The sequence below is a fragment of the Muscardinus avellanarius genome (assembly GCF_963383645.1).
Source record: "Muscardinus avellanarius genome assembly, chromosome: 3".
Lineage (NCBI taxonomy): Eukaryota > Metazoa > Chordata > Mammalia > Rodentia > Gliridae > Muscardinus > Muscardinus avellanarius.
Window position 1 is genome coordinate 106,843,057 of NC_137788.1, and position 12,725 is coordinate 106,855,781.

The following is a 12,725-nucleotide window of genomic DNA, read 5'->3' on the forward strand; positions in this document are numbered from 1 at the left end:
TCCACAATGAGCTTTCTTTTGCTTTCCATTTTTGAACTCAAGCGCCATTAACACCATATTAGTGGCATCCTCTCACACTCGGCCCTTGATTCCCAGCTCCCATTTTGAATCCTCCGGTAACATTTCAAAATTTTTATACTTGACCTCGGGCTGAGGATACTCAAGTCTCTCTCTTCTCAGTGGCAGATGTAAGCATCAGCAAAGGCTCAGCTAAGCTTGAATTTGGAGCTGTTGTTGCTTCAATCCATGCTGCCAGTTTATGCTCCAGGATTTTTAAAATATAATTCATTTTTAACGTCACTCGGAAAAAAAGAGAAAAGATCATTGTAGCCATGATACTCATAGCAACTTTACTTAGAAGACACCTATCTAGTCACTTAGATATCAGAATATAGTAAAAACAAAGAAAAAACATGCAGGTATAAACAAAAAATAGAAGTCAGGTACAGTGGTGCACACCTGTAACCCATTAACACCTCTAACACCTGTAACTCAGGAGGCTGAGAGCAGGAGGGTTTCAAGATGTAGGCCAGCCTGGGCAACTTAGTAAGAAGCTGTCTAAAAATAGAAAAAGCTGGGACATTGCTCAGTAGTAGAGCACACCTGGGTTCAACCCCCAGTGTGAGAGAGAGAGAGAGAGAGAGAGAGAAGAGAGAGAGAGAGAGAGAGAGAGAGAGAGAGAGAGAGAGAGAGAGAGAGAGAGAGAGAGATAGGGAGAGAAGCTATACAATTTCCCACACTGTTCAAGTTCCGAGGTGTTTTCTCAGTAGGTTTCCTGTTAATTCTAGTTTTCAACAACTGTGATCTAGCAACAAAAGGGTGACCGGGTGATTATTTTGGTGTCTTTCAGGCTGATCTCGTGCAAAGGCCTGTGATTGGGAGGCTCAGCATCTCATGCTCTTAAGACAGAGAGCAGTCAGTCTGGTGGAATATTAAAAAGCCATTCTGCCTAAACCACTCTAATAAAACCATTGTTCACACGATTGGTAGCATCAAACAAACAAACAAACAAACACCTCCTGTAATTCTCTACTCCCCACCTCTACGTACTGAATCCTATTTATGATCTGAGATTATGTGACTTTGAAGTCACATCATATCAAAAGAACAAATCAAAAGTGAAGCGGTAGTTTGCTATAAAAAGTGATAAATATAAAAACTGAGAACTGACAGGGAAGAGTTAGACAACCTGAAAAGTAAGAAAAATTCAAAAACTCCTGGAGGCTTAGCTGTTTCTGAGCCAGCAATACATGTATTGTAGGGGCAAATGATTCTGTATAGCTTTAATATTTGCTGGAATCATGCTATTTAAGAGCAAGACAACAATACTTATCATGATTACCTTGATTCAGAAAGAAAAGTGAAGAAAGAAAAGTCCAGCAGCTATATTAAAGGAAGTAAGGAGGCTTGTCATTAATTCTAAACTAATGCATAATGGATGCACATGGTTTACAACTCACACATATGAAAGGGCAGGCAGTGAGAAATTGGTTTCCTTCTATCTCCTATCCTCCCAGATGCTCTATGTGAATACAACAACTACAACAAATCTTCTTGGACTTTTTCAGAGATGTTCTAAATACTTTTAGAAGAGTGTGTTTTGGAAATTATTCAAATGTTTTCAGATTCTAATAAGCTCCAGTGATTTGGAAAATTCACTTTAGGTGAAATAATTTATTTCCCAACAATTTGGGGCGAATTAGACATCATTCGGTGTAAGTTCAATTTCCTAATGTTTTTTAGATTAGTGGGGCAGAAAGGCCATTGTAGACCTCAGAGAGACTATTGGAGAGGTCAGATCTTCCCTTGGAGAAGAAGAGGTTGTGATGGTTCCCCTGATTATTACGAGGAATGTTTTCTCGACTCCATGCCTCCATGTTCTTAAACCTACCATGTGCAAATAATAAAGGGGGGGGGTTTGAGGTGAAAAGCAGGGCTTATAGGACAGAGAAAATAAAAGACATATTCCTTATTCTTAGGCGCTCGGATCTAATCTTTAAATATACACCTCTCAGTGAATTCTAATTACACATCATAGTGACGTCCAGAGTGATAGAAACGTGCACCTAGCACCTGTTTGTTTCCCTCTGGATCCCACTCTCCTCCCTTCCCCTCCCTGCTCCTAATGTTAAAGTTGGTATTGGGCCGGGCGTGGTGGCGCACGCTTGTAATCCCCGCGCTTGGGAGGCGGAGACAGGAGGATCGCGCAGGTTCGAAGCCAGCCGTGCTGGCGTAAGAGACCCTGTTTCAAAAATATAAAATAGGTCTGGGAGTGTAGCCCAGAGGAAGAAGGGCTTCCAGGAACCCCAGTACCACCAAAAAAAAAAAAAAAAAGTTGGTATTGGTACCTTCACATACCTACATAGGATTGTTTGAACTGTTCCCTTCATCAGGTCTCCCCCTTTTCCCTGCCCACTTCCCTCCCCAAATCTCCTTCCACTATTTACTAGTCTTCTTCATTTATCTGAATTTTCTCATTTCCCAGTTTCTCGTAGGTTTCACATGTAAAACAGAAGAGCCTTCACTTTCTGAAACTATCTAATATCACTTAGCATAATATTCTCTAGTTCTATCCATTTTCCTGCAATTGATATAATTGTGTTCTTTTGGGGGGGGGTACTGGGGTTCCTGGAAGCCCTTCTACCTCCGGGCTACACTCCCAGACCTATTTTATATTTTTATTTGAAAACAGGGTCTAAGCCAGCGCGCGCAGCTGGCTTCGAACCTGCGCGATCCTCCTGTCTCCGCCTCCCAAGCGCGGGGAGGCGTGCGCCACCACGCCCGGCCTATAATTGTGTTCTTTAAGGCTGAGTAAAATTCCACTCTGTGTATATACCAATTTCATAACCCATTCATCTGCTGAAGAAACCTAGGCTGGTACCATAGTTTGTCTCTGTGAATTGCATGCTATAAACATGAGTATGCATGAATCAATCCAATATAATGACTTCATACCCAGGAGTGGTATAGCTAGTTCATATGATGGCTCATTTCCAGTCTTCTGAGGAACCTCCAAGCTGATCTTCATAGTAGCTTTACTAATTTCCAATTTCATCAATGGTGGATAAGGATATCTATTTTCTCGTATCCTTGCCAGAATTTATTACTGTTTGTATTCTTGATGATTGCCATTCTAACTCGCGTTGCATGGGATCTCAGTGATTTGCATTTCTCTGATTACTAAATATAGTGAACATTTTTTCATATATTTCTTGGCTATTTGTATTTCTTCCTTTGAGAGGTGTCTATTCAGTTCAATTGCCCATTTTAATTGGCTTTTTTTCTATTGGTTTGGATCCTGGGTATTGAACCCAGGGGGCTCTACCTCTGAGCTATACTCCTAGCCCTTTTTATTTTTTTATTTTGAAACAGGATCTTACTATGTTGCTGAGGGTCTGGATAAATTACTGAGTCTGCCTTGTACCTGCAATCCTTCATCCTCCTGTCTCAGCCTCCCAAGTAATGGGATTACAGGGATGTATCTCCATGCCCAGCAGGTTATTTGTTTTTAGTGTTACGTTTTTAAAGTTCTTTGTATATTTTAGGTATTTGTCCTTTATCAGAGGAGTATCTTGCAACAATTTTCTCCCACTCTGTAGACTCTCTCTTCAGACTCTTGACCTTTTCTGCATAGAAGTTTTTAATTCAACCTCTCCACTCACTGATGTGCACAAACTGCTATCATAAAAATAGAACATTTGCTATGAGATAAATTAGAATGCCATGAGAAGACAGAGTACTTGGGATACAGAAAACCTTCATGGAAATAAAGTGCTGGACATAACCCGGGGGAGAGTAGGATTTCTATAAGAGAGAAGACAGAGCACATCCCAGGAAGAAGAAAAAGCATGAGCAAAGATATGGAGCCCACAGGAAAGCAAGACAGTGGGTGGGTGACCGCTTGGTGTCCATTTGCTTCTTTTTCTGATATACTTCAAGTGGACTTCAAGAGTCCACTAGAACTAAGACCAAACACTGGCCCACAGACCCGAGTTAACTTTGGGAAGAAGCAATGGAGATCATGTCCAATTAGGCAAGGACAATCAAACTGATTAGCTGGCAAGCAAAGCCAACCTCCTCCCCTACCCTGACTCCAGCAAGTCTCTTGGGGTCACATGCCTCTCTGCTGGCCTAGTGTGCCTCGACCAGGAGTGTAGGAACAACTCTTTGTTTTCCTGGAACTGTTTCTGTTTCTGTGAGTTCTGGGAGGAATGTGCCTAGAATGTCCCCAGAATGCCAAGCTGTGCTCACTCTCACGTGGGTTGCCACACAGCTGCCTCACCTTTCTGGAGCAGAGAATCCCTGGAGCAGCACCCCAAACCCAGGGAAGAGAACAAAACCCAAGGGTGAACTCTCCTGGATAAGGGCTTTCATTTCTGACATCACTCCTTCCAAGTTTTCCTAGGAGGAAGAATGGCCCGAGAGCATGTGTTTGGTATTTGTCTCTGGCAGAGACCCACAAGAGCTCTCATGTTCAAGATGGATTTGATTAATGAGAAAGACAGGCAAATTATTTTCTATTAAGCTGGAGGGATGCTTTTAGAGGTGTTGGGATTCTTTATTCTTTTGTACTCCATCTACCATTGCCAAGCCCTATACAGGGAGGGCCCAAAAGAAGCAGTTGACTAATTAGAAGAGAATGAGGACAAGTATGGTGGCACATGATGTTTGTTATCTAGTACTTGGGAGGCTGAGGCAGAAGGATTGGAGGTTCAAGACCAGCCTCAGCAACTTTGTGAAACTCTCAGCATCCTAGTAAGAACATTTCAAAATGAAAAATAAAAAAAGGGCCGGTGGTGTAACTTGGAGGTAGAATGCTCCTAAATTTAATCTCTAGTACCCACCCCTCTCCACACACACACACACACAGATGAAGAAGGAGAAGAAGGAGAAGGAGAAGGAAGAGGAGGAGGAAGAAGAGGAGGAGGAGGAGGAGGAGGAGGAGAAGGAAGAGGAGGAGGAAGAGGAGGAGGAGAAGGAGGAGGAGGAGGAGGAGGAGGAGGAGGAGGAGGAGGAGGAGGAGGAGGAGGAGAAGGAGAAGGAGAAGGAGAAGAAGGAGAAGACAAAGGGAATTTGTTTTTCTGTTGTTTTGGAATCATAGATTTATAGACCACCACTCTCAGGTCTATAGTTCAAATATACACTGTGAAGAAATTTTCAGTACCCTGAAATTGCTACTATATATTAAACCTTGTGAGGACATAGATCATATTTGACTTATTTAACATCCTATTCTCAGTGTCTGGTTTGTGGTAGGTGTTCTATGAATAAATGTTGAGTGAAGACAGTCCAGTCTTTCTTGAATGTTTCCAGAGATTAGGAATTCAGTCTCTTCCAGGACAACTCATTTTATACTTTTGTATATTTTCCTTAATAATGAACATAATTTCAGATTGATCAACTGATGTTTCTTTCATTTCTAACCACCCATAATCATGTTTCCCTACAACTACCATCATAGTTCTATGAAAATGAGAAGACCAAATGCTATCTAGCGAGTAAGGATAATATGATGAAGTAGGACTTCTTTTTATGTACAAGCAAAACGAAAATGAAAATGAAAAAACCCCAAAGAACAATAAATCTACACACTATTATCAGCTTGATGTATTTATACTTTTATTCTATTTTAAATGCTAATTTTGTTTTCATTTATAATTTTTATTAATAGTATATAGAAATAAAAATTTTCACATAAACTAACCTTTGTATGCCACAGACTTGCTAATTTCACTTGTTAGTTTAAGTAGCTTTTTATTTTATTTTTATTTTACTTTATTTATTTATTTATTTGTTTATTGGTGTTACTGGGGGTGGAACCCAGAGGCTTTCTACCTCTGGGCTATACTCCCAGACCTATTTTATATTTGATTTGGAAACAGGGTCTCACTAAGTTGCTGAGAGCCTCACTAAGTAGCTGAGGCTGGCTTCCAATGTGTGCGATCCTCTTGTCTCAGCCTCCCAAGCGCGGGGAATTACAAGCATGTGCCACCACACCCAGGTTTTATTTTAGATTATTAGGATTTTTCTCTCTCTTATAGAACTGGCTAGCACCTACACTATTGTGTTGAAGAGAAGAGATGAGAGTGGATATTCTTACCTTTTTTTTCTTATTTAAGGTAAGGATTCTTTATTGGGCTAGTGAATATACTGTATAGTTTTTGGTAGATGAGAAAGTTGCCAGGATGAGGAAGTTCCCTTTTGTTTTTTTATTTGCTAGAAGTTTTATTATAGGTCAATGTTAAAAATTTTCAAATGCATTCCCTGCATTTGAACAAATACATATGTATTTGTTTTAGTCTATTAATATGATGAATTACATTGATTTTCAAATGCTACAACAACCCTGAAGTACTGGGATAAACCACACGTTGTTATTTAACATAGTTGTGTTATATTATCATTTTTATACACTATTGCTAAGATTTTGTTAATAATTCTCCATCTGTGGCCATAAGGGATATTGGTGTGTAGTTTTCTTGGAATGCCTTTTATTGGTTTTTATAAGGCTAATGGTGGCCTCAGATGATGAGTTAGAAAATATCCTTTCCTCTTTATTTTGAAGAGTTTGCATAAAATTGGTATCATTTCTATCTTAATTCCTTAATTGTTTGATATAATTTATTAATAAAGCCATATGAAGAGAGAGAGAGAGAGAGAGAGAGAGAGAGAGAGAGAGAGAGAGAGAGAGAAATAATTTGGGATGCTTTTAATGTTTTGTTTTTTTAGTTTTTAGTTTGCATAAGATTGATTATGTGGTGTTTAGATGTGGATTTATGCTAGTAAAAGTTTTAATGAAATTTTTCATATCTGGGTGTTGATGAATTTCACAATTTGGGGAAATTCTCAGCTACTTTCTCTCCAAGTATTTCCTCTGTTTCCTTATAACTCTGTCTCAGAATCTCACATGCTTTCTATTTCTATGACTGCAATTATTTTTATACCATTTCATTTTATTTCACTGGTATCTGAGGCTCTGATCTGTATATGAATATTTTCTGTCTTCTTTAGTTCTGTTGGTTTACATAGATCTCTCTTTGATTTGACTAACTCCTTTTATGATTAGCCTAGTTCACTATTCAGTCCAACAAATGGATTCTTCATTAAAAATATATTTTTCAGATCTACAATTTTTATGTTTCTCCCTTGTGTTTCTATTTACCTGATGAACTTATTAGCATACAGACATACTACTGATTTTTGTGTGTTAATTTTGTATCCTGCAACTTTGCTGAGTTTGTCAGTGTTTTTGGTAGAGTCCCCAGGGTTTTCTATATACAAGATCATGTCATCTGCAAAGGACAGTTTGAAATTCCAATTTGGATGCCCTTGTTGCTCTCTCTTGCCTAATTGCTCTGGCCAGGACTCTCAGTACTATGAAGAATAAAAGTGGTGAAAGGGCATTGTTGTCTTGTTCCAGACCTTAGAAATAAAGATCTTCTAAGATCTTTACTTCGGTATGATAGTAGCAGTGAGTTTGTCTTATATGGCCTTCATTGCATTGATATACTTTCTTTCTACACCTTATTTGTAGAGAATTTTTATCATAAAAGGATGTTGAAAGGATCAAAGGTTTTATGCTTTATTCTGTTGATCAAATTTGTATTTATTTTGATACTGGTGATTGAACCCATGGACATTCTACCTCTGAACTACACCCCCAGCTTTTCTTACTTTTTTTTTGTGGCACTGGGAATGGAAGCCAGGGGCATTCAACCTCCAAGCTATACCCCTAACCCTATTCTTTATTCTTTATTTTGGAACAGGTTTTCGCTGAGTTGCAAATGGCTGAGGCTGTCCATGAACTACAATCCTCCTGTCTCAGCCTCTCAAATGCTGAGACAGGAGGATTCCTCCACGCGATTACAAGCATGTACCACCATGCCTAGCTTGGTTTCTATTTTGAAACAGGGTCTCAAAAAGTTTCTGAAAGTCTTGCTGATTTTCTGAGACTGTTTTCAAACCTGCAATCATTCTGTCTCAGCCTCCCAAGTACTAGGATTACAGGTGTATGTTAGTGTACCCAGCTGTTAATCATATTTATTAACTTGTTTTTGTTGAACCATGTTTGAATTCCAAGAATGAGTCCTATCTAATCATGGTGAATGATCTGTTCAACATGCTGTTGAATTTGGTTTTGTAATAATTTTTTGAGGGGTTTTGCATCTACATTCATCAGAAGTATTGATCTCCAATTTTTTTTGTTTCCTTATCTGGTTTTAGAAGCAGGGTTGTTCTGGCCTTGAAGAATAAATTTAGAAGGATTTCTCTCCATCTTCAATTTCCTCTTGAATAATTTGACTAATTGTCATCAGTTTTTTTTTTTTTTTTTTTTTTTTTTTTTTTTTTTACTGTTTGGTAGAATTCTTTTTTTTTTTCTATTAACACCTTTTATTCAATTTTTAACCATACCAGGATAATCAAACGTCAAATTTTCCAAAGAGCAATTTTCCACATCAGAAGAGTTATCTTAAAGAATAAACAATTTTGATTCTTCCAGACTCCAAAATGTTTATCAAATCCTGTATTTCTCACAGGGTTTGAAACATGTAGAAAATAAGTAAGAAATATTTCAATGAATGAAACATACCAAATGTCAGTAATAAGTGAGACACATTCCTTTGGGGGAAATGGCTGTTTAAAAACAAACAAAAAAAATGCAGTCTCTATATGCAAAGTAAGCAAGAAAGTTCAGTCTTGTTTTTCTTCTTCTTTAAAAATCCGTAACTCCTAAAATATCGTTCTACAAAACTGGAAGTGAAAGACTAAATAATAAGGCCAGGGGAGGGAGAAAGGGGAAGGAGCACACACCATTAACAAAAGCAAAATTGTACAAACTTAAGCACTTTATAAGACTAGGGTGATCAGACTCCAAGATAGCAAAGGCTGGCTGAAGAATTGCACCATCCACGGGAGCTGGGGTCTCGGTGCCTCGTGGAGGTCAGTGAGGAGCAGGCCGTGGGGCGAATCACTACCGTGGGGCGACGCCCCTACCCACCGCAAACCCTGGCTTCTGCACCAGGCCTCCACCACACAGCCCCGCTCGAGGGCCCCCAGGTCCTCGCAGGCGGTTCTCTCTCCGGTCCCCTTCCCTGGCTGCTCGAGTCTTCTTCTCTTCCACATTCAGACGGACTTCCCCTCGGAACAGGATGGGCCTGCTGCTGAGGACGTTCTGAACAGGCTCAGAATCGTCGACCACCACGAAGCCGAAGTTGGGCAGCTTCGCTCCGCTGTTTATGCTCAGCTCCACCACATTACAGTAGGTTTGAAAGAAGTCTTTAAGCTCCGATTTGTCCACCTCATGAGACGGGTTGCCAATGAACAGCTGGTGGCTGTCGGGGTGTCTCACAATTCTTCGAGGTTCAACATCACCTTGTTCACCAGCCTCCCGGACTGGCCTGGGCCCCTCTGCAGAGGGATGCTTATTCACTGTTCCCGCGCCCTGTGATCCCTCTGCGGCCTTTGCGGTGGAATCTGAGTTTCAGACTTAGACTCTGGACGGGGCTGTGAAGACGGTACTTTAACAACGTGCGGTGGTATCCCAGTAACGGGGACGGCTCCACTGGGAGGAAGGTTCTTACTGGTCACAGATGCCCAAGAAAATGTCCGGGAATCTTCCTGCGCCGTCTGGGCTGCATCTGTGGGCGCTGGAGAAGCGCTCTTCTGGGTGTCCTCAGGTGCGGGCTCCTCCAGCACTGGCTCAGCCTTCTCCTCTTGGCTCTCAGATACCAGCTCCTGCTCCGGTTCTGGTTCAGGATCAGGCTCCAGTTGGGCAACAGGTTCCTCTAAATGTTCTTCCAAGTCATTGCTGACCGTCTGATCATAGAAAGTTCCAGAATCATCAGGTACCATCTCAGGTCTTTCTGCAGGCTCTTTCTTCAGGCTCCTCAACTTCTTCCTCAGATTCCCCCTGAGGCTCAGTGACAAAGCCCCCAAAGACCTCATCCTGGTATCTGAAGATATCATTACGAACATAGAATTTATTTGCAACAGAACCCTCAGGAGCAAGGACTAACGTCTGCATGAACCTGCGCAGAGCCTGGCTGTTGTTGGAGAGCAGCCCCATCACCTGCACCACCACACCATCGTTCAGAGTTGCGTACGCATCAAACGGATCAACATGGCGGATCTTGGTGTGGCAGTTGGTGAAGTTCTGTGACATCACCTTCCTATGAATCTCTTTCTGTCCATAGACGGCATCGGCCGGCTTTCCATTTGAATCCAGTCCTCCATGGACATAAGAAGAGTTCTTTCCATAAAATCTCTGGAGCATGTCTGGGGCCTGGTTCAGCAGAGTGTAATACTGTCTCACAAATTCCCCCCCGCCCAGCAGGGGACTAGGCTTCTCCATAACCATTGCTTTGGTCAATTCCACCTGTGCGGCTGAGCGGGAGAGGAACAAGCTTTGCCCCACAGCACCGAGGTGGCAGGAGACCCTCCCGCAATTGCATCCGCCCTGTTTGGTAGAATTGTGCAGTAACACTATCAGGTCCCAGGCTTTTCTTTGTTGGAAGACTTTTATTACTGATTCAATCTCATTCCTCATTAGTGGTATGTTTAGGTTTTCTATTCATGATTCAGCTTTGGTAGTTTGTACATGTGCAAGAATTTATCCATTTTTGTAGATTTTCTAATTTGTTGGGATATAGTTGTTTATTAGTTCCTAATGTGCTTCTGTATGTCTGCGGTATCAATTATAATGTACCTATTTTCACCTGTGATTTTTGAGTCCTCTATTATTCTCAATCCAGATAACTTGTTTCCTATCAATCTTTCATTCATTCATTCTACTCTAGATACACTAGCATCTTTGCTTCCTCAATAGAGCAGGTATACTTCTGCCTCAGGACCTCACTCTTATTCTTCCCCTTTCCTACAACAAGCCTCCTCCTCCTTCCCCTTCTCCTCCTTCTTTCTTTCTTTTCTTTCTCCTCTCCTCCTTCTCTTCCTCCTCATTCTTCTCCTTCTCTTTCTTCCTCCTCCTTCTCCTCCTCTTCCTCTTCCTCCTCTTCTTCCTACTCCTGTCATGCATGGTACTCACTTCCTCACCCTCTTTCAGGGTTTGCTCAATTTTCTTCTTGCAATAACTTTCTCCAGCCATCCTATCTAAAATTTGAATATACACATGTACATGCATGTACAATGTTCCCCATGGTACTTTCCTGCTTTACTCTCCTTCTTATCACTCATCACCATGTAATATAGTATATATTTTAGTTTATGTCTTGTTTATTATTTATCTCCCATCACTGGAATATAAGCTTCATGAGACCAGAATGTGGCATGAGGGATTGAAATATAGATATCACACAGTCATTTCAAAAAGAGCTCAAAGACTTGCTTTTTAGATATGGAAGTGAATTGATTCCCTGTAGGTTTTTTTTTTATCATGGTAGTGAATAGACAACATAAAATTTACTATTTTAATCATGTTTAAGTGTATAGTTCATTGAGATAAGTACCTTCACATTCTCATTATAATCCCCACTGATTTTCACTGTTCTTTTCACCTGAAAAATCTTAAACTCTACATATTAAAGAGCAAGTCTCTTGTGAATGTGTGTGTATTTTCTCTCATAGGTTGGAGCTAGGGAGGAGTTGGGAACCAGAGGTACCTTAGATAAATGAGAAGAGAGACCGGAAGAATAATAGAAAGGGATTGGGGGAGGAAGTTGGGGGAAAGAGAGCTAATGAAAGAAACAGTTCAAATGACACTTGTCCCCATATAAAAGCATAACACCAATCTCAATGATATGTAGACAGGGCTAGGTAGCAGGGTGAGATCTAGAGGGAAACATCCCAAGTGCCATGTACGTATGTCTATATCACTTTGAGCCTCACTGTGATGTATCATTATTGTACACCACTAACAGTAAGTAAATAAAGAGAAGGCCCCATTGTCTCCTCTGACCAGCCCCGAGAAACTGCCCTTCTAAACATTTGATGAGGACGTTTTCATAAAGGGGGTTATGCAATATTGTTCTTTTGTGTCTGGCTTGCTTTACTTAACATTGTTTTGGGGTTTTTTCCATGATTGTGCATGTCTCAGGATTCCCATTTTTTTTAAAGTTGGAATACCATTTCTTTGTACTTACATATCACATTTTACTTATCCATTTGTCCATCGGCTGGTCAGCACGTCTGTGCACTTGTAAGTAATGCTACTGTGAACATTGATAGCAGTTCTCTGTTTGAGTCTGCTGTCAATTATTTGGGGCACATACCAGAAGTGCAAGTGCTGGGTTCTGTGTGCAATGTTTTGAGGGGCCACCATACTGTTTTCCACAGAAGCTGAGCCATTTTATCCTCTGTAGTTACCAGCAATGCAAGGGGGTTCTCATTTCTCCACAGCCTGGCCAGCCATTTGCCATTTCCAGTTTTTTTTGTTGTTGTTGTTGTTGCTGCTATTGTTTTAAAACAGTAACCATAAACGGTATCTGATTATAATTTTGATGTACATTTCCCTAATGATAAGAAATGTTGAGCATTTTTCCATGTGCTTAATGGTCATCTGTATGACTCCTTTGGAGAATTGTCTATTCAAGTATGTGATGGTTAATTTTATGTCACCATGACTGAGCTAAGGGCAGTGAAGATATCTGGCAAACTATCATTTCTGCATGTTTCTGTGAGGGTGTTTCCAGAAGAGTAGCATTTGTATTGGTAGGCCAAATAAAGATCACCCTCATCGATGTGGGTGTGCACCATCCAATCTGTAAGAACCT

General features: G+C 40.7%; 1 protein-coding gene across 1 annotated transcript; it reads right to left on the reverse strand.

Annotated features, from left to right (window-relative positions):
* Positions 1-8,971: 8,971 nt before the first annotated feature.
* On the reverse strand, positions 8,972-10,372 carry LOC308261267 (ras GTPase-activating protein-binding protein 1-like; the record flags this gene model as incomplete). Its single annotated transcript, XM_080693075.1, is given in 3 exon segments — positions 8,972-9,429; positions 9,432-9,859; positions 9,861-10,372. Coding segments are annotated over 3 exon segments (1,383 nt in total). The 5' UTR covers positions 10,358-10,372.
* Between the last annotated feature and the right edge of the window lie 2,353 nt (positions 10,373-12,725).